At 36.9% G+C, this 23,061-nt stretch overlaps 1 protein-coding gene across 1 annotated transcript in view; it reads left to right on the top strand.

Moving 5' to 3' along the window:
- RAD23B (RAD23 homolog B, nucleotide excision repair protein) overlaps window positions 1–23,061 on the top strand; it is a 43,953-nt gene that overhangs the window by 13,863 nt on the left and 7,029 nt on the right. The window contains exons 2-9 of the mRNA XM_043927385.1: window positions 3,069–3,150; window positions 6,237–6,316; window positions 9,239–9,507; window positions 13,202–13,257; window positions 17,357–17,484; window positions 20,281–20,413; window positions 21,995–22,122; window positions 22,833–23,003. Of these exons, the coding sequence (XP_043783320.1) occupies window positions 3,069–3,150; window positions 6,237–6,316; window positions 9,239–9,507; window positions 13,202–13,257; window positions 17,357–17,484; window positions 20,281–20,413; window positions 21,995–22,122; window positions 22,833–23,003 (1,047 nt within the window). The remainder of the gene's footprint in view (window positions 1–3,068; window positions 3,151–6,236; window positions 6,317–9,238; window positions 9,508–13,201; window positions 13,258–17,356; window positions 17,485–20,280; window positions 20,414–21,994; window positions 22,123–22,832; window positions 23,004–23,061) is intronic.

The raw sequence follows: 23,061 nt of genomic DNA, 5'->3' as shown, positions 1-23,061 counted from the left end.
GAGGACAGTGTGAAAGGGAGAAATGGGTCAGTACTGTCAGCTGTGACAGAGAGGTCAGGTAATACTATAGAGAAGGATTAAGACATGTTGGGTGCTGATGCTGCTAAACTCAGGGGTACTGGGGAGGGCCACCTTCCTGTCATTGTAGGAGTGGCGCCGCTGCCGACAATAAGCAGCAAAATGAGAACAAAGTCCACGCTTCAGTTTATCCCATTGTATTGCACTCTTGAGTAGTAAGTATGCAGTTGTGGGTAAGTAAAAGCAATGTGTAGTTAACTTTTTTGAAAATTGCTTGAGACAAGGGGAGGAGAGTGTAACCAGCAGGAGACAGATTGGGGGAGGGGGTTGTTTTTAAGATGATAGAGAATTAGGTCTGTTTAGTGTGAATGGAAATGAACTGGCCTTGAGGGAGAGGTTGAAAATAAAAGTGGGTGGGGAGATAGGAAACAATGAATCTAGCAAGGTACTGGAGGGACAACAGGAATTAGATTTGAAGAGAGGGAGTAGAGAAGAATACGGAGATTAGGTCAATCTGGATGCCAAAAAAAACCCATGTGTCAGTTTGGAAGCAGCAAGTTGAGAGTGAGTTCCTGGGGTGTTGTCTGTGTCTTGAATGAAGTAGAAAGTGATCGTCTGTGGGGAGGGGGCACGTGTTGGGAATCAGACTTAGAGGAGAGTACAGATTTGAAACAACAACGTCTTGGAGGAGGGAGGGAGAGGGCTAACCAGGGGAACAGAAGGATTGGGGATGTCTTTCCTTTTCTTCAGTAACATTAAGAAGACTGGGAATGTGGATAAGTAGCTGGTTAGGTATTAAAGGTGAGATTTGTTAGCTCCGTGAGGTAGGAAAGTATGGCAGCACGGCGTGGTTGAGGTAAAGTTTGAGCGCTGACAAAGTCGGTTGTGTTGTCCATGTGTGGAGATGTGCCTGGTAGGAGCAGTAGGAAGACAGACAGCTGTGTGTTAGAAAGGCGTAGAAGCAGTGGCGTTACTGTCTACGCTGAACAGAGCTGGAATGAAAGGAGAGGCTCATGGGACCAAGGTCGTAATGAAATGCAAGAGCAGGTGTGAACAGTTACTGAGAGAGTTGATGGGACGAGATTAGCACTTTTATTATAATTTCGAAGAGCATTTTGGGGCTGTCTAATGGCTGTGAGTAGATGACTTAAATGGATGGAAGTGAAGATCATTGGGTTGAGGTAAAGGAATAATGCCAGAAGCTTGGACGGGTCAGTGAACCTGGTTCCAAAGTCTAGTTCTCCTGTGTTCTTTGATGCATGACCTAAAGTGGTATTGCCAGGTTGAATCTACACACACTCCCACACGCCCTCTGCCAAAATACTGAGACATTTTGGCATATTGTCCACAAAACATTATATTATTTGATACTCTCATTCTGAAAGTATATCCCTCTCTTCACACTTAACACCAAAAATTATTCAAGACAGTCTTTTCCAGTGTGACCGTTATTGGATTAATGATAATCTGACATTAAAATTTGTGCTTCTGGTTATTAATGAGGTTGAGCTTTCTTTTTATTGGGTCTATAATTGTGACTTGCCTGCTGTGTCATTCGTCCATTTTTCTGTTGCTACAGGAACCATTTTCTACTATTTCTCTTAATTTATGTGCATTTTCCGTATGATATGTTTCTTGTTATTTCTGTTTGAATTACATGCTTAGTTAATTTTCCTTCAATAATAAATGTTTAGTATTAGTCTGTGATGACTTTTTTAATTACATCATATAGGTATTAATGTATATAGAGTTCTCATTGTTATTTCTTAATATTTGTTAATCACAGTTTTGATTTCTTTGAAGCACTGTTATTTAGTAATAAAATGATTGGAGGAGTGTTTTGTTGTTGTTTGTCCTACTTTCCCTCTCGTAATCATATATATTTACTGGTTGAGATTCTTGTGACGGATTTCCACTTTGGGAAATAACAGAATAGCAATGATGCTACTGACCCACTTCAGGAAGATGATAAGTATAGCAAGGGTGATTTATGTGACATTTGCAAAATACTCTCCTCTAAAGCTTGGAGTCAGAAGATCTGGGTTTGGATTTCAGCTGCTACTTACATTAATAGTAACAGTGTGATTTGGGGAGGAGCCCTCCCTTTTGTATCCATGACAATTTTCCACATAAAGCTCAGAACTATCAACTTGTACAATTTTCAGAAGTTTTCTGGGAATTGAAAGAAATGAGATTTTCCCCCTTGATTCTTCGGCATTAAGTGAAATTTAGTTTTATTCTCTCTCTCTCTCTTTAACTTCTGTGCCACCCTACTTCAGAAATAGTTTACATTTGTTTTCTGAGTACTTCATAATGAACCTGTCATATAATTTTAGAGATCGAAAACCATATTTTAGAGATCGAAAACCATAAAGATCATCCGTTCCAGTTCCTCTTTATAGATGAGACTGATGCTGAGAAAAACTGAGCAACTTGTTCAAGGTCATTTAAGTAATACAGTGGCTCTCAACCTTGGCCAGATTTTGAAATCAGCTGTAAAGCTTTTACAAAATATTGATGTCCAGACCCACACTCAGAAATTATGTTTTAATTGGTCTTTATAAAAGCTCCCTCAAGTGATTATAATGAAACATTAGCCACTTCAAAGTAAATACTTTGCTTTTTGACTTTCATATTTAACTTACTTTTTATCATTGTAGACAAGACCACTTTATTTCTTAAACCTTTTAGATTAGAGAGCTTTTCTTTACTTTCCTACTCTGTGGGAGATAAATGCATAAACTTTATAATGAGAATCATAGTTTCTGCTTTTGAAACATTTATTTTGAATAGATTTGTAAAGTCAACTAAGAAAGTCTTTTTAAGAAAAAAAACCTGTGTAATAGATGGTAAAACAGTTTATACTTAACCATATCTAATAGTGTGGGTTATCAATAGAATTTTTTTACATAATATTATGAAGACATGATCTTTTAAGTTTTTGGAATCAGTAATATGTATAAAATTTTTATATTGCATCATTTGTTCAGATTCTGGATTTTCCTTTGTTTAGATTTTTTTTTTCAAATATTTTAAAATTTTTCCCATAGGTGAGAGCACTGAAAGAGAAGATTGAATCCGAAAAGGGTAAAGATGCCTTTCCTGTAGCAGGTCAGAAGTTAATTTATGCAGGTATGAATTAAGTACTGAAATTAACATGCCATTTTCATGTATACTGTGACATTCTTTTAGTTTTAGAAATCACCATCTTAAGAATTGTAGCATATACAAACGGATTCTGTTAGAAACATTGTAGAGATAAAAGCAGAGAATGAACAGTCATTTGAATGTTATTTTATTAATATTTAGTCCTCTGTTTTTCACATTTGCTTTATGTATTTCTCCATCCAGTGATGTTAGTTTTTTCTTTTGTAAGTGTTGTGTAACTGGCTGTATTTGTTTTGCTTTGTTTTTTGAAGTAAAAAATTTTATTGAATTACTTTGTGTGACATTTTTTAAGTGTAAAGTGTACAAAGTGTTAGCTCTGATACATATTGTAATTGATTGCTGTGGTAGTGATACTTATCACATTACAGAATTAACAGTATTATTGTCTGTATTCATTGTACTGTGCATTAGATCTCTCTGGCTTATTTAATACTCATTACAAGTTTATACTCTCAAACACTATCACTCTTATCTCCCCCATGCCCCAAACCCTTGGTAACCACCAAGGTAAAACAACCTTTTTTTTAAAGTTCAGAGTTTTAAATTCCACATACATTTCCACATATAAGTGATATCATACTGTGCTTGACTTATCTTGCTTAGCATAATGTTCACAAGGTCCATTCATGTTGTTGCAGATAGGAAGTTACTGTCTTTCTTGTGGTTGAATAATGTTGTATGTACCCAAAGAAGTGAAAACAGGATTTTGACAAGACATATACACTCCCGTGTCTGTAGCAGCACTATTCACAATAGCTAAGATATGGAAACAATCCAAAATGGCCATCAAGGGATGAATAAATAAAAAAGACGTAACTCATACACACAGTGGGTCATATGGTGGATCTATTTTTAATTTCTTAAGAAACCTCCATATTCTCCATAGTGGTTGGACCAGTTTACATTCCCACCAACAGTGTATAAAGATTTTTTTTCCACCATAACCTTGCCGGCCCCTCTTGTCTCCTTGATGAAGCTGTTCTAACAGATGCAAGGTAGTATCTTGTTTTGATTTACATTTCCCTGAAGCTTAGTGATGTGGAGCATCTTTTCATCTGTCTGTCGACCATTTCCACGTCCTCTTTGGAGAAATGTTGATTTATATCTAATCTGCCAATTTTTAAACAGATTGTTTGGGTTTTTTGTTATTGAGTTCTTTATGTACTTTGGATATTAGCCACATAACTGATACATAGTTTTTGAAATTTTTCTCCCATTCTGTAGAATTCTTTTCATTTTAATTGTTTATTTTGCTATGCAGAAGCTTTTGACTTTGATGTAGTCCATTTGTCGAATTTTGTGTGTGTGTGCGCTTTCTTCGTGATACCCAAAAAATTGTTGGCAAAGTCACAGTTGCTGGCTTTCTTCCCTACATTTTCTTTCAGGAGTTTTATGGTAACAGCCCTTATGTTTAAGTCTTTGATCCATTTCAAGTTAATCATTGTGAGTGGTACAAGATAGGCGTCCAATCTTATTGTTCTGCGTGTGTTTTCTTTAGTTTTCTCATCAAACTGAGCATCTTTTGTAATCTGTTGAAATGTTGTTCTATTTTTTGGCTATGGTAGGTCTTAGTTGTGGTGCGTGGGCTTTCTCTGGTTGCCGGGAGCAGGGGCTACTGTCCCTCGTGGTGTGTGGGCTTCTCACTGCAGTGGCTTCTCTTGTGGAGTACAGACTTGAGGCATATGGGCTTCAGTGGTTGCAGTACTTGGGCTCAGTAGTTGCGGCTTGCAGGCTTAGTTGCTCCGTGGCATGTCGGATCATCTGGGACGAGGGATTGAGCCAGTGTCCCTTGCATTGAAAGTGGATTCTTAACCACTGAACCACCAAGGAAGCGACAAGTTTATCTGTTTTCAAATACAATACCAAAATTGACTGAAGACTACAGAAAACCTTATGTCAAAAGACAATACAATAAGTGACAGGGGAAATAAAGATTAATATTCAGATTATATAAAGAGCTCTTGACAAATCAATAGGGAAAAGGATGACCCAATTAAAAAACAACAAAGGATATGAATAGGAAGTTGCAAATTAACTGGCCTCACTAATAACCAGGAAAATGTATGTTAAAAATAGACTTGATAGGTGAATTTTGTGGTGAAAATTGTTTTCTGTGTTCTTTAGAAGAAATACTGAGCACTTTGATTGCCGATGTCAGTAAGGTGGATCTTGACTTACCCCTGGATTCTTGTCTGTTTTTAGATAAAGATTTTGTAGTACTTTCTTAACTGAGGTAGTTTAGAGGAAACACCAGCCCTGTGATGAGGACTCAGAAGCCTGAAGAGGCATAGGTAGTTGGTGGCAGATAGAAAACTAGAATTTCTGGTTCCTATTCTTGGCTTGTGTTTTTCATTCCTATACAGAGACACTGCTCCATTTTGTCTTAATGCTTGCAGCTTTTGATTCAATAACTTTAAAACTGGAAAACTAATTTCAAGGAAAAGGAAGCCTGAAGGAATCCTGACCTTACATCTGTCATTCTGCATGACCAAAGTCTTACATAGTCCATGTGGCTTACTCAGTTCTGTATCTTGCCATTTCTGTGTACCAAGTCATTATGAGTATCTTACTTTTTATGGCAATGAAATGTTTCTGTGTTGCAGGTATCCAGTATTTGTGGGAGTAAGAAGATCTTTTCTCCTTCCATTAAGAGGGTTTATAGGTTATTCCCAGGCCGGGTTGGGGGTGGATCTTTGAGCATCTCAGAATTGAATTTTATTTGTTTTCATGATCTTCCGTTTCTCAGGACCTAGTTAATGTCTCCTTACCCAGCAAGTTTTTTTTTTTTTTTTTTATTGTAATAAATACTTTTTAAGAAATGCTTTGGCTTCAGATATCTGTAGACAACATTTGTGTTTGCTGTCTTTTAGTCAGATGCTCATGCGTTCTTAACTAATCTTGTATCCATTTATGTTTATCTTGGCTGATTGGTTAATGTTTTTCTTTGGGGAAAGTTTTAATTGATAAAATTAATGTTTATGATTGTTTTAACCTCAGTGTAAGACAGTTTATGGTGCCTTTAATAATATGTTTGTTTCTTAATGTACTAGGCAAAATCCTCAATGATGATACTGCTCTAAAAGAATATAAAATTGATGAGAAAAACTTCGTGGTAGTTATGGTGACAAAAGTAAGTTTCAGCCTCCTTGTATATATATCTTTATCCATGTGAGTTTAGGAAAAGAAAAAATTCCAAGTCTTTCTTTATACTTAATTTTTAAGTGAAAACAGTATATATACATCCATAGTGGCATGCACTTAATAGTTATTAAGCATGTTAACAGTTTGCTTTGAGTCAACCATAAAGTTAATAGTTTTATGTATTTGTAGTTTGAGCATAATTTTAAATATGTTGAAAGAGTTGATATATGAAATGTCATGTTAAACATTATTAGGTATTGTTAGATTAGTAAAATCACAAGTTATGTAATAAGAGAATGTGATTCTTGTTTCTTATTTTATAGTTTTTATTAAGAATGCTTTAAAAGGACTTGGCTAAATGATGTACTAGACCTAACAAATGCCTCAAGGCCAAAAAGGCATATAGACTAAAAATTTCAGTGATATTTTTTAGTCAATAAGATAGATTTTTAGAAACTAGAAAAAGGGAAAGACAGAAAGATAGATAAATATGCAGTAGGGAGTTAAGACAAATAGAGGAGAGGCAGTACTTGTGACGCTCACTTTTAAGATTGAATTATGATCTAAATTCTGAACCCCTAATAATCTGAGAAGAATAATGTTACTTATAACACCCAAACTAAATTTAAATGGTAATTGGAAGCCAGTTTGTCAAAGACTTTTTAATTCTCAAAGGAAAAATGCAGTAGAAAATAAGAATTGAACAAACGGATTTTAATTACTGCATACTTTCGTAGTGAGAAACAAAAAAACAGCTAAACATTTCATATGTATTGAGGTTAATTTTTTAAATATTTTGTTACATATATTTAAGCACTTAATTATTAAAATATTAAACTTTAAATACAGATGAACAGAATCATATGAGGAAACTTTGTCTCGACTAGTTTTTTCAAAGACTGATAAAATGCACAACATAAAATTTACAAATTTAATCATTTTTAAGTGTATGGCTCCTTGGCATTAAATACATTCACATTGTTATGTAGCCGTCACCACCATCCATTTCTAAAACTTTTTTCATTTTCCCAAACTGAAACTCTGTACCTATTAAAGAGTAAATACCCATGCTGTGCCCCAGCCCGACACCTCTACTATCTTTTCTGTCTGTGTATTTGACTACACTTTATACCTCATATAAGTGGAATCATACAGTATTTTTCCTTTTGTGACTTGTTTATTAATATTCTCCTTCATAAAATGTCTTCAAGGTTTGTCCATATTGTAGCATGTGCCAGAATTTGTCCTTTTTAGGGCTGAATGATATTCCCTCATTTAATTTTATCATACATAGTATGTCTGGTAGCCACAGACATTTGGGTATGTATTTGTTATGGTCTTATTTCTTTTAGTATTATGGTAACCTTGACTGTTAAGAACATAACTAAGAGTTCAGCAGGCTGGGTCTCAGAATAGGTGCATGGCGTTTGAAAAACAGCCACTTTGGAGCCAAGCAGATTTTTATTTTACTTAGGCCAGCTTTTAGAAGGGGAGGAAGACTGCTACAGTTAAACATTTTGGAAGCAGAAATTCCCTTATTACAAAGAAGAGAGAAAAAACTATTAATATCAAAAGTTAAACAGAGGACCTTTGAAAAGCAGATAGGTTTGGTACTATTTAGAGTGAGGTTTAAAAAGTTCTTTGTGGCAACAGAGACCTTGAGGACATGGTATATTGTACTATTATATTGATCACTATATATAATATATAACTATTACATATGTAACTATAATATATAAAACATAATTATATATAATACATATATGACCCACTATATATATAACTAATATATATATAGTCACAGTATTATATTGATCTTAAGGGAAATAGTAAATGAGCAGAATTCATTTAAATTACATTCTTATCTAGTTGGAGTTATAGAACATTAATAATTTGCAGGGAATTACGTTGGCAGTAAAAATTACAGAGCCAAATTCAGACTCTTAATACAGGCAAAGGAGGGAGCAAATGCTACATCCCATCCCCCTACCTTGCACAAGACATTTTTTCCCAATACACTCTATACTAGCTCAATTAGAGTAAGACACAAATCCAACTCATTTACAGTTTGTTGATTTATAGTTGGGGCAACTATGTTGAATTTTAATCTCATCTTCCAGCAAATCAGTTACCTTCTTACCTTAGGAAAGTTATGAACTAAGTAGATCGTGAGCATTAATAGGCCTTTGGAGAAAGATAAAACTCATATAGTATGATTTTTACTCATATGTAACTGGCTTTTTGCGTGGTGGGAATACTTACGGCTCTGATTTTAGTTCAGAAAGAGCTGAGCATGCAGTTATAACTTTATGTGGCCTCTGTTTAACTATGTATACATCTCAAAAGTAGTGTTAGTCTCTTTGTACTTAAATCCGTTGGCTTCTGGTCAACATTGGGATTTTCTTCCCTCTTCTAAAATACAGCAGATTATCTGGCATGTTCATTAATCATACTTCTGTTCATACTTTAATTTCAAGGAAGTTATTTTCATAATGCTTTCAAATGACGATAAATACTTTGAAGTTGTAACCAAGAAACTTTAATTATGAAGTTTGGGGGTGAATTGTGTGTTTCTTTTATTTATTTAGTTAGTTATTTTGGATATATACATTCTTTATGTTTTAAAATATTTGCTTTTTTGGTTCTTTTTCATAATGATCCTAAGACTGAAACCATTGACTAGAACTAATTGAGATTGATAGTTGATATATATGCGCTTACCAGCTTTGAAAGTGTAACATAAATGATGATTCAGATTGCTGCTGTTGATTACTCATTATGTCACCTTACAAAATTGTTTTAAATCTACAAATTTGTATTAGTGTTGTTATGTTTGTTTATAGCATCCAGAGGTCAGGTAATGATGTAGTATTTTATCATAATGCATGATTTTGCTTTGTAATGTGTTTAGCCCAAAGCAGTGACAACACCAGCACCAGCTACAACTCAGCAGTCAAATTCCGCCACCACTACCGCAGTTAGTTCCTCCACAGCACCCGCTGTGACTCAGGCCCCAGCCCCTGCCCCCACTTTGGCTCCCACTCCCACACCTGCATCTGTCACTCCAGCATCAACGATAGCATCTTCTGAACCTGCACCTGCTAGTGCAACGAAACAAGAGAAGCCTGCAGAGAGGCCGGTAGAAACACCAGTGGCCACTACCCCAACATCAACTGACAGGTAAGAACTGGACTCTAGGGCATTGCATAGGAGTATGTTCATAATAGTACTTCATGCGTGCATTTATTTTGATTAATGTGTGGATCAAACATTCTATCTAAACTTTGAACCCTGACTAAAATAGTGCGCTTTTTATGTCTGTTTAAATTTACATAATTGGATTTTTGTTTTCTCCTAGGGAGAAAGGAAAAAAACTTTCGTATAGAAAAGTTAGGAAATACAAATGACGCAAAAGAATAAGAATTATAAAATAACCTGACAGTATATTATAGCTTGACATATAAACAACTTGACATTGTCCCCCGATCATTATTTGTTGTATATTATTTGACTGTTGTCACATTTGTCATCAACATCTTTCCATATCAGTAAGTTTTTCCAGTTGCTACATAGTATTGTGTTCGGGTCTGATATTTGTTTGGTCTTAACCTTAGAAATGGACAAGGAAATGGCAACCCACTCCAGTGTTCTTGCCTGGAAAATCCCAAGGACAGGGGAGCCTGGTGGGCTGCCGTCCATGGGGTCGCACAGGGTCGGACACGACTGAAGCGACTTAGCAGCAGCAGCAACCTTAGAAAAGAAATGAACATCTTTGGATTTTTCCTCATCTGTAAAGTGTGGATGACAGTAAAGACTACATATTACAGTGCAAATTCCACTTCTTGATATCTACTGTAGAGAAACTTGTGCACAGGGACTGTATTGCTTGTAATTGAGGACAAATTGGAACTAACTTAAATTCCATTAGTAAGAGCATGACTTGACTTGTTATTTGTTCATATTAGAGAACTGGGCTTATTCACATTGAGTGATAGTTGCTCAGTCGTGTCCAACTCTTTGCGACCCCATGGATTATAGCCTGCCAGGCTCCTCTGTCCATGGGATTCTCCGTAGTGTGGTAGTAAACAGGCAGCATCAACATCACTGGGAGTTACTCTGAAATTAATTCTTCGGCTCCACCCCCAGACCTCTATAAATCAGAATTCTGTACTCTTGGGTCCTCAAAGTCTGTTTTTAAGAAGCTCTGCTAGTGAATTCTAGTAGAGTCCCCTAGGGATATAGTGAAAGACAGGGAAGTCTGGCATGCCGCAGTCCATGGGGTCTCAAAGAGTCAGATACGACTTGAACGACTAAATAGTAACCCTGGTGAATTCTTAGGCTTCCTAAAGTTTAAGAAACTCTAATATCCAGTACTGTAGGCCAGGTGAAGTATGCAGTATATATGCATATTAAATGAATGTGGTTTCAAGGCTTTGTTATCAAGTGAAAAGAAGCAGATTGCAGAACAGTAGAGTCAGTAACCATAAACCAAATAAAAACCACATGACAACATTGATGTTTTCTGTGGGTGAGCATGCTAATGTGCAGAGAGACAGTGGCAGAGGGACATCACTTAACTGATGAGATGGTTTCCCCTGGGGAGGGGGAGGAGTGCTGAGGCAGAATCAGGATTTGAATGGTGGTTAAACAGTATCTCGGAGAAGGCAATGGCACCCCACTCCAGTGCTCTTGCCTGGAAAATCCCATGGACAGAGGAGCCTGGTAGGCTGCAGTCCATAGGGTCACGAAGAGTCGGACATGACTGAGCGACTTCACTTTCACTTTTCACTTTTATGCATTGGAGAAGGAAATGGCAACCCACTCCAGTGTTCTTGCCTGGAGAATCCCAGGGATGGGGTCCCACAGAGTCAGACACAACTGAAGTGACTTAGCAGTAGCAGTAAACAGTATCTCAGTGTTATCTGTAAGGTTTAAAAAGAAAAAAGTATGCAAAAACAGCACAAATTGTTCTATAAAAGAACAATAATGAGGGGTCTAATTAATTCTGCCACATAATAAAATGTGCATGGTAGTGATTACAAATTTAGAATGGCTCTTATTAGAAGGGCTACTTGGTGAAATAGCAGTCTAGAAACAGACCAATATACATACAGGGACTTAATATGAGATAAGAATAATTTCAGACCACTCTGGGAAATGCTGATGGGATAAATGTCTAGCCACCTGGAGGTCATCTTATAAAAATCAGTTTTAGGGACTTCCCTTGTGGTTTAGTTATTACGGCTCTGCAAGCAGCATGGGTTTGATTAACTGGTGGGGGAATATACTGCACAGTGTGGCACAAAGAAAAAAGAGTAAGTAAATTTTAAATAGAGAAAGATTTAATGTAGAAGTGAAATCTTAAACTAGAGGAGACCATGGGAAAAACAATGCAAAAAAGTCATGAAAGAAATGATTAATAAATTTGAGTATAGAAAGAATTTAAAGATTGGAAACCAAACAGATTCTTACTAGTTTGATTTGATCAATTAAATGGAATGTCATGCCTCTCTGGGAAAAATTGAGGCAATTGTAGTTCTTCTGACATGCGTTCATTCCAAAACACAACAGTAAGACACAAGTGAATATGTAGAAACTACTAGTAGTGGTTGTCTCTGGGTAGGGGTCCAGGGCAGGAGAGTTTTTTCCCATATATGTATATGTGTATATAGTGTTGAACTATAGTTCAAAAACTTCATTTTGAAGTTTTGCCTTCTACACGTTAGTTAATGAAGGTACGTTGAAAATTATACCAAATGATTGTTTTACGCTTACCAATCATGTTGAGTGTTAGGATGCCAGGCACTTGGCAGCAGTAACCCTGCCCACAGCACCCAGGGATACAAGGGTACTATTGCTGGACCTCATTGTATTGGGGAAGAACTGACTGAAGCTTACAAAGTAATTTATGAATTCAAAGTTAGGTATTTCCGTTGTCTTGCTGTGCTGTAGGGTTTTCTCAGAACTGAAGTCTAGTAAGTTTCGTTTGTAAAATTGGGACACAGGTATATGTATATATTGTGTTTGTGTATGTTGTAATTTAAATTGCCTACTGCTGTCTTTACCAGTTTTGTGAACCTCATTTTTCTTTGGCCTTCTCTTCCTGGTCTTTAATTACTGTATTTGTGTCTACTTTGTTTTCTAGGCTCATCTTCTTCAGTTGCCTAACAGAAACTTAGTCCTTTTGTTTTTTTTTAATATATTTGGGAGATCAGGAGATGCCTCTGTTGCTTTTTTTTTTTTTAATGTGATTTGGTTGCAGCAAGTCTTAGTTGTGGCATGTAGGATCTAGTTCCCTGGCAGGGATCAAACCCCAGCCCCTTGCATTGGGAGCATCGAGTCTTAGCCACTGGGCCACCGAGGAAGTCCCATGAAAACTTAGTCCTTTTAAACTGGTTTAAAACTTGGTTACAGCTCAGGTCTATCCCACCTCTGCATGTTTTTAATGCTGTGTTCCTTGTTTGAATACTCTCTTGCAGTATTTTTCTGTGTTCAGAACCTAACTATAAGAGCTAAATGAAATTCTACTGTATAAAGACTTCCCAGGGCTTTCCAGCCAAATGCAGTTTCTACATGTGCTGTTTATCACGTACAGCTTTTGGTATTTCTTTGACTGTGATTTGACTTAAACAGATTATTTAACTTTTGTAAGTTCTTTAAATGATGGATTTGCAGAGCAGAATGAGTATTAAAATTCTTCCCAAGCCATAAATGTTATGGATAAAGCTTTGGATTTTAATCTGGAAGCCTTTTTAAACACTGTAGCCAGACATTTAATTAAAATCAAAGAGTCTGTACAAATTGGACAGTTGCTAAGCTTTAAGGTAAATTTTACATACTTTCTGATACATGATTTTCTAAAAACATTTTGCAGTACATCAGGTGATTCTTCTCGGTCAAACCTTTTTGAAGATGCAACAAGTGCACTTGGTAAGTGTCTACATAGTAAATTACTTTATAAGAGGGAAGAGGTTTCATTTCTCTAGATCATGAAAGTATTTATTTTCATGGTTGTTTATAGTCAGGTAGTTAAATGATTTAGATAATTGGTGTTACTGAAGACTTTGTAAGTTAATGTTCTACATATTGAATCATTTAAATTGTGCTGTTAAGAGTTAAGCATACTTCTTTCTTTAAAGCAGATACATTTTCCATTTTCCAAATATGAGTTTTAAAATGAAGTTTAATCTGTGTATAGGTTTATTATGAAGTGTCTTTGAAATGAGTGTAAGATGTTATGAAATCTGTCTCACATTTCGTCTTTATTCTCCTCCAGCCTTTATTCCAATTTGTAGCCCTGTAGGTCCCCATCCGCATCTTGTTGCTTGTATTGTACTTACAGTGAAAATGCCTTTTTATCCTGACTTTTTACCTGTTGAGTAATGTCTTTCCATCTTCTCTTCACACTTACATCTGTCAAAATGAGTTTGGGTTTTTTGCCCATTTTCCCGTTGTGACTGTCCCTGGTACAGTGCCTGCTGTAAGCGCTCATTATTGGTCTGTTCGCTGGCAACCCCGCTCCTGCCCTTGGGTGCTCTTCTGTACTACAGGCCGTGGTGGGGAGGTGGAGGACTGGGAGCAGGTGGGAATGGCAGCTTCCGTAGCGTGTGGGCTTCTGGATTCCCCGTGGAGCTGCTGCAGCAGCAAGGTTGCAACAGCAGTAGTATCGCTAAGATACGGGGTTGGCCCTCTGACCTCATTGAGCTTGAACTCTGTGATGCCCTGATTGCCATGTAAAAAGCTGGCTAGTTGCACATAGCACGTAGGTGCAAAATAGTTGTTTAATCAACCTAAGATCACCTGGATGTACCAAACCCACATTCATACCTGTGAGGACTTTTCTGGGATTACTCTGCCACCATCTGAGTATGAGTTTAGTGTCCAGCAAGCAGGAAAACAGAAATCACTCTATTTCAGACAGTAAAAGCTTAATCTTAGGAAATGGTTACAGAGGTTCTGGAACAGCTCAAGGTTACCCAGGGATGTGTAAAATGCTCTGTAGCCTCAGAGCTGGAACCGGCCTGCACTTCCCCCGATGCTGTTGGAGGCTCTGGCTGTTGCTGTTACTCGTCAGTTGGAATGCGTTGACGCTGCCTGGCAGGAGCCCAGGAATGCACAGCTCTAGTTGCTCCTGCTGTGGTCTCTGGTGGTGGTGTCTTCCCTTTTCATATCTGCATCTCTTAGAACTGCCGTTACAGTCTCAGGATCCCTTTACCCTTTAATCTTTAATTCATCCAGTCTTTACGTTGATACCCTGCTTCTTTAAATGTTGCTTCTTTGGCTTCTGTGACACCTCTCTTTTCTTGAACTGTATCTCTGACTGTTCCTTCCTCAGGCTTCCTGGTTAATTCTTTCTGTCTTACCTGGCCCTTAAATGTATGGGTTTTTTTCTAGGATTCTGCTCTAGGTCCTAGTTCAAAGTTCAGACCATGGGAATAGTAAATACCACCCACATACAGTTGACCCGTGAATAACACAGGGGTTAGGGCCATCAATTCTGTGTAGTCAAAAATCCATCTATAACGTGATGGACAGGCCTCTATCCATAGTTATGCATCTGCAGATTCAGCCAGCCATGGGTCACATAAAAGTATGCTAGGAATGCAGTTATCCGATTATTTGTGGACCTACACAGTTCAAGCCTACATTGTTCAAGGGTCAACTGTACTTTTAAGGATTCTCAAAATTAAAACTCCAGTACGTATATCCCTCTTGACTTCCGAGTCTCATTCTTTAAGCTGCCAGCTGGAAAACCTTTAACCTCCATAAACTCCTTAGATTCATAATTGACAAATTTTTTATTCCTCTGATTCTTCTCTCTTGTTCCTTTCTTGCTTCCATCATCATCCACGCTCTGCCAAAGTATTAGCATCAACCTTGACCTCTTTCTCTCTTGGCCAGTGAGACTAGGAGTCCTGTTGATCTCCTTCCTAAAGTCTCTGAAATCTTTGTTTCTCCTACCACTTAATTGCCTCAGCTCACACGTCCCTACCTTCCTGACGCTCTAGTATTCTAGTATTATTCTCTTAACTGGTCTATTTCTTGCCACAATGGAGTTTCTAAAAGCCAGGTCTAGTGAGGTCATTGTTCCTTTCACAACACCTCCTATCCTAGATGATAAGTTCAGAATTCATTCGTAATCACATTTTCTTCATCACTATTTCTTTAGTCTCATTAGCTCTGTCTGATGTTGTCCATTATCCCTAATTTTCCTAGGAGTCATTTCTCTCTTACCTTTAGGATCTAAAATGTACCCAGCCTGCATGTAGACACTTCTGTTTGAGTTTTTATAACTTGACTAATTAGAAGGCATGGCATTACGGATTAGGTGTGGGAGCTCTAGGGTCTAGACAGCTTCTGTTTGTGTCTGCACCATGCCTTAATAGCCGCTGATCAAACTGTTACTCTTTCTAATAAGCCTTAGCCTCATTATGTTTAAAAGGAGGGGAAAGTAAACTTTTCTTACAGAGTTCTTGTGAAAATTGAGTGAGAAACACTATGTTAAAATAGTATAGTTCTGATACTCCACAGCACTTAATTTTATTATTGATACTGTTTTCTGTATCTGAGAACTAGATTACTGAAAGTATATTGATACTTGAATGCTTTGTGCTAGAATTGTATCAGTGGGTAATTAAAAAGTTGAAATAGCTTAAGTACTTAATGGAATAGGAAGGGAAAAGTCATTAAACAAGATACCAAATGTTGAATTTGCTCAGTGCTACTTAGTTTTTTAAGCTATACTTTCATAGCTGTTAGAACTTCATTGAAAAGTTTGCCATCAACAAAGTAAAAAGACAACTTATGGAATGGCAAGAAAATACTTGCAGCCATATATATGTATATGATAGGTTAACATCCTTGATATATAAAGAACTCATACAACTCAATAGTAAAAAGTAAAAAAAAAATTTAAATGGGCAAAGGACTTGAACAGATATTTCAACAAAGAAGATATACAAAAGTTCAACAAATATAAAAAGATGCTCATCATCACTAGGTGTTAGGAAAACTTGCTTTAAATCAGTGTTGTCTGACATTTCCATGAAGAGTGAGTTGGGGTTGGAGAGATCTCTGGGAAATGATTTACAGAGATAATTGTTCCATTTTATATGGTATGAGACATTCTGACTTTCTCGCTTCCAACCCCTTTTGCCCCTCCACTTTGATAGTAAAAGGTGTCAAAGGAAGACAACTTAGTACAATTGATTGCTTGAAATGTCCCTGCTTCTTGCTTTCAAAAATCAGTTCATCTGTGTCCTCTTCCAGGATGCCAGCCTTGACTTCCTGATTCTGTTTTATGTTTGTGTTACCTTTGTGCTTGATATTTTTATTATATGTTTAACATACTGTATTAGTTTTCCATTGCTGCTCTGTTTCACAGCTTAGTGGTATAACACAACGCATTTATTACCTTACTGTAGGCTAGAAGTCTGACGTGGAGCTCACTAGACTAAAATAAAGGGACTAAATCATTGGGCTAAAACCAGAGCTGCATTCCTTGCTGGAGCCTCTAGGGGAGAATCTGCTCTGTGTCCTTTGCAACTTCTAGGAGACTGACCACATACCTTGGCCATAGCTCCTTACTCTGTCTTCAAAGAAGTACATAGCATCTCTGCCCCTGCTTTTTTCTCTAACTTGCCTCCACTTATTTCTCTGACCCTCTTATCTGCTTCCCTCCTGCTTTTAAGGACCCTTATCCCTACATTGGACCCACCCAGGTAATCAGGATAATTTCCCTATCTTAAAGTCAGCTGATTAGCAACCTCAATTCCCCTTTGCCTTGTAACCTAACTTATTTATAGTTTCTAAGGATGGGAGGAGGTGAATTATTCTACCTACCACATGTATGTTGTAGTAGTTGTATATGTGTTTTAGTTACTCATCGTTGTATTCCTAACATTATAGTGCCTGACAGTGTATACATACATACACACTGAAATTATGTGGAGAATGTTTGTTTATTAAATTTTCTTTCTCTTTTCCCCTTTCCCTTCTTCCATCCACACACACACACATCTTTTTTTAGTGACAGGTCAGTCTTACGAGAATATGGTAACTGAGATCATGTCAATGGGCTATGAACGAGAGCAAGTAATTGCAGCCCTGAGAGCCAGTTTCAACAACCCTGACAGAGCCGTGGAGTATCTCTTAATGGTGAGAAGCATTTTGCTTTCTTTGTTCTAGTTGTTTAAGAATGAAATCTCAAAGAAACAGAAATTTTAAAGAAACAATAGCAGTTCATAAGATAATAATGATGTATGCTAATTTGCATGATGCTTTTCTTGACATTTATTGGGTTTTCCAAAAGTTCTTTTGGGATTTTCTGTTACATCTTATGGAAAAATCAGAGCAAACTTTTTGGTCAACCCAGTACTTTTCTTAGTGCATTAACATTTTCTGTTAATAAAGTATAACGTCTTCTAAAAGATGGTGATAAGACTTTGAATCAGAAAATGTGACTAAATGAATTTTAAAATTGGCTATCCACTTGGAGTAGTAGTGTCTAACCCAGTTACACCATCCTCTAAGGATGAGAGCTGTGTATTAAAGGGCTGGGGGTGGGGCAGGTTTTAAAACTAATTGAATCCAGCATTTTAGTAGCTTTTTTGCCTGCCAAACATGATCCTGAATGTACTGTGTAGAGTGAAAGTTTCAAGTTGAAAGTCCAAGTCAAATTTTGTACTATGTAAATTTTTGTGAGATTTTGCTGAAAAGTTCAGATAATCTGATTTATCTGGACAACTCAGATCCCAGATTTTCACAAGGATTTAGGGAAAATTTTAGGTTGTAGACTCCTCTACTAGTAAAAGTTTTTGAGAAATAGATTGTTAAGGGCATGGACTGAAACCCTTGATATTTATGACAATGAATGTCTGTTTTACAGATGTGACACAGATCAAAAGCAAAGTTTGCAATAATATTGGATTAACTTTTAGTCTTAAGATTTTAGTCTATAATTGTCTTTGGTCTGTTAGAATATTATCAAAAGTCTGAATTACACTAAACATCATCTCAGATCCTAACTCCTTGGAGAATACCGTTCACAGTTGAATCCATTCCTTGTTTCTAGTTGTGCTTCTGGTAGAAGCTCCTTTTCAGAGAGCAGTTTCGGAAGAGTCCCCGTCATGAGCAGATAACTGCTTCTCCAGTCATTTCCTGCTTACTGGCATGAGGTTCAGAAAATCTTAACATATCATTTTATCTTTTGAATTCTTTTCCCATTGTCCTCTTGAAAGTCTGTAAAATACTGACAGTTCATTTAGTTATCAGTTTGAAATTGAGAAATCATACTGGATTGATAGTTATTGTGGATCTGTTTATGGTTGCCCCTCATTCCTCCCCCAAAAAACATGTATTACATAAAAACATTGCCTTTCCTTTTAAAGAATGGCTTTAATTTATACCTGATTTTGGAATTCTGCATAATTTTAATGGTGTCATCAAATATTTTGACCCAATAGATTTGAAATCTTGAGGTTTGAAAAATGAATTACTATTTTCACAGTTGCTGCTATTTAGCATCAAATGCAAATGAATAGATGAGAGGTTCATGAAACAGTTATTCTTTACTTTCAGTTGAAGCAGGCATCTGTTTTGATGCTTTTAACTCTTGCTAGTTTTTGATGACTATGTAAGTGAAAGTGAGTGTATAGAAAGAAATAATGATCTAACAAAAAGCTAAATACTGTGTGTGAGAATTTGAGGTAGATCTGTAGCAGTGGTGATTAACTTTTTACTTTAACTAACTTGTTTGAGAATTTGATGGAGGCTTTTGGACCCTTGATCAGTTTGTAGTTTGACCACACTTGATAGCTCCTCATTTAAGGGTTTGAATTGGTGGGTGGTTCGCAGTACCTAGAGGGAACATCTAATATAGCAATTATTATCCTGCTATTTATTGTCCTTCATTCTTTATATGTTTATGATTTTGGCTTCTGATTTCCTGGGAAATGGAAGTGATTACTGTAGCCATCTCATATTCATATACAATATTTTCTCCTCTATTCTCCTTCCGAAACCTATAAAGATTGCATAAAGATCTGATAAGCTATATATGAGAAGTCTTATAAATCATTTTTATCAAAATAGGATAGTCCAAAAATCTTAGTGCAGTTTTAAGTTGTAATAACTTCAGAAGATAAATGCCACAAACTTAGAAAAATTATCACTCAGAAGTTAAAGATTCTTCTATACCCATTTACTTTTTTCTTTCTTTCTTTTGGGCCATACCACACAGCTTGTGAGATTTTAGTTTCCTGACCAGGGATTGAACCCATGCCCTTCGCAGTGAAAGTGCAGAATCTTAACCACTGAACTAAAAAGTCAGATATGTCTTAGTAAGATTTGTGTTGATATTTTGAAAATTTAAATAATTAGCTTTTTAATGTTAGACAGTATTATATACAAGTGTAGGATCTTACCTGATACTTTGGTGTTAGATATTAATATGTGTTGCTGTATAAACATCATTTCATGATTTATTTATTTTTTTTAATTAATAAAATTCCCTACTTTATGTCTCAGATCTACACTGTCTAATCAGGTAGCTATTGAGTACTCTTAAGTACAAGTAAGTTAATACTTACTCTTTTTTTTAAGTGTCTTAGTACCATTAGCCACATTTCAAGGTCTCAGTAGCTACTTGTGGCTAATGGATATTTTTATTGGACAACATAAACATAGAGGTGTTCCGTAATGAAGAGTTCCGTTGGTCAGTGCTGCTGTATGTAACAGCAGTACGGATTCGTCCACACCACATTGAGGCCATTTCTAATCTTGAATATGTGCAGATTTTGTTTGTCTTTATCCTTTACTTTGAATTGAAGCAGACATCTCTTTGATGCTTTTAGAAATTAGACAAGGATATTGAATAGTCTCTTATTCTGTGTAATATTTAGCTTAGTAACTTTGAATGATGAACTATTCTAAAGCTTGGAAATTATGTTACAGGGAATTCCTGGAGATAGAGAAAGCCAGGCTGTGGTTGACCCCCCTCCAGCAGCGAGTACTGGGGCCCCTCAGTCTTCAGTGGCTGCAGCCGCAGCAACTACGACAGCGACAACCACAACCACAAGTTCTGGAGGTAAAGTGGAATCTTTTGATGGGGAAGAAATGGCTATGAATCTTCAGTGTAAAATAATTTAACCTGAAATACTTTTGAGGTGAGGTTCAGTCTCAGAGCATCATAATTCTTAACATCTCTTTTACTGTTAGAGAAGGGCCCAGAAGAAACTGTACTACGTGGATATAAAAGATACTCTTATATTAAACTTCATCGCTGCAGTTTTGGTAAAGGACATATTCTCTTTAGCTCATTCTAAGGAAGAGGTGCTTCCTGGCTTGTATTTAGTGTTATATTCTGAAGGCATTCAGAATGGTTTGCGCACCTTGTCTCTTCCTCTCTTTCTAAATATCATAAAATATAATTCCAAAGCCAGTAGGATCTCAATAGTTATTATAGAACCAAGAAAGTAAAACCTAGTATATTTAATATCTTGTATCTAGAGGTGAAAGCAAAACTTAAATTCAGGTATCTTTACTGACCAGCACCCACACTTGGCGTTGGCAAAGGTTTGACTAGAAAGCAAAGTCTAGAGCCTGTGATAGGCCTGGGCATGTTCTCTTTCATTCTTTCTTCTGTGAAATTGATAAAGTAATTCAAACTGTTAATTTTGAAGAGATCATTCCTTTATGTATTTCCTAGCTCTATTTATGGCAGTCAGCTCTGGTTGATAAAAATCCCTAAGCACTTTCTGTACAGTCTCCCAGAGGATAAGCTTTCATTTCCTGAGATTCAGCATGGAAATGGAGGAAGCAGAGCTTTGGTTCAGGGTTGGGGTGCTGTCCGGTTCAGTGGCATTTATTGGATAACTTAATTTCTGAGTCTTGTTTTCTTCTGTAAAACTAGTGTTACACAAAGAAGAGTAAATAACCATGCTCTGTGGCCATTTTAATTTGAATGATTGTCTTGAATAATTCAGGAGATGACAAGGTACATCTAGAAAATTCCCACTAATCTTCATAACCTCAAAAGCATAATTCTTTTGTATACAATGAAAGATGGTAGGTTTTTTTTGTGTTTCTTAGTTTTGGTATGTATATTTCTTAGGAACTTTCGAGCATCAGAAACAACTTTTAATACTTTTTATAGAGTATATGCAGGCCACAGGTTCTCAGTATTATTTGATAAGTTGAGTGCCCAAGGCAGTTGTAGGAAAACGTCATTCTTTCAGTGTTCTGTTCTCTCTACACTGTGTGCTCTGCTGTGCCGAGTCGCTTCAGTCATGTCTTTGCAACACCATGGGCCGTAGCGCGCCAGGCTTCTCTGTCCATGGGATTCTCCGGGCAGGAATACCAGAGTGAGTTGCCATGCCTTCCTCCAGGGGATCTTCCCAACCCAGGGGTGAACTTGCATCTCTTAGGTCTCATGCATTGGCAGGCAGGTTCTTTACCGTTAGTACCACCTGGCAAACCCACTCTCTACCTGAGCTAGTAGGAATAACTTCTGCAGTATAAGACTTGCAAGTTGGTACAACTTGAAGATTGTCATTACTTACTTCATTTTATGTACATCTTAGAACTCAAATCATTTTTTTTCTTCACAGTGTTTGCTGTCTAAATTATGTTTGTTATTTTTGTTTAAGAATGTTCATGTTTATTTTAGGACACCCTCTTGAATTTTTACGGAATCAGCCTCAGTTTCAACAGATGAGACAAATTATTCAACAGAATCCTTCCCTGCTTCCAGCATTGCTACAACAGATAGGTCGAGAAAATCCTCAGTTACTTCAGGTGACTGTTTAATCAGTTTCGAAAATGGTTAGGATGTATTACGTTTTGTAGAGGTCAGTGAGCACTCCTTCGCCTCTGCCAGGTGTATAAACTCTTCTTCCAAGCTACCCTCAGGAGAATGTTACAGAGGTACTCATAAAAAGAGAATTGGGGGTGGGGTGGGGTTAATTTAGTCAAATACTAAGTTTGGGAAACACTTTATTAAAGAATATAAGAAACTCTCGCAAAAAGGAATGTTTAATTTTCTAAATCTTTCTTTCTCAAGTTTATCACTAGAGGTGCGCTGCCTCTTAGAAAACATACCTGTGGGGTTATATTATTGTTTAGGTCATGAAGTATTTGAATTTCAAGTAGCATTCTACTGCCTGCTAGTTGTGGAAGATGCAAATATATAGACATATATAATTTGTTTTTTCTTTTAGCCATCAAGTAGTTTTTTAATAGTAATGGGGGGTGGAGTGTTTATGAAAGAGAATTTGAATTCTTTTAATTCTTCACTGTTTACCTCCCTCAGAAATACTGAGTTTCTTTAATGTGCAAGAAATCACATCCTTCCAAAGACTGACTAATCCAGAATCATTCTAAAATAATGCAATTGCAGAGTTGTAGCTTTCTCTCTTATTTGTATTAGAGTTCTTATTTTCCTGGAAGGAGCTTCTCTGGTGGCTTTATAGCAATGTGTTGTTCTTGTGTTCTTTAAATCACTGCAGCAAATTAGCCAGCATCAGGAGCATTTTATTCAGATGTTAAATGAACCAGTTCAGGAAGCTGGTGGTCAAGGAGGAGGGGGAGGAGGTGGCAGTGGCGGCATCGCAGAAGCTGGAAGTGGTCACATGAACTACATTCAAGTAACGCCTCAGGAGAAAGAAGCTATAGAAAGGGTGAGTTTAAGTGAAACCTAAAAATTCAGTTCCTGGTCACACTAGCCATGTTGCAAAT

The sequence above is a fragment of the Cervus elaphus genome, chromosome 16 (genome assembly GCF_910594005.1).
Source record: "Cervus elaphus chromosome 16, mCerEla1.1, whole genome shotgun sequence".
Taxonomy (NCBI): Eukaryota; Metazoa; Chordata; class Mammalia; order Artiodactyla; family Cervidae; genus Cervus; species Cervus elaphus.
Note: the sequence above shows the minus strand (reverse complement) of the source record. Positions and strands in the feature narration are given on the sequence as shown.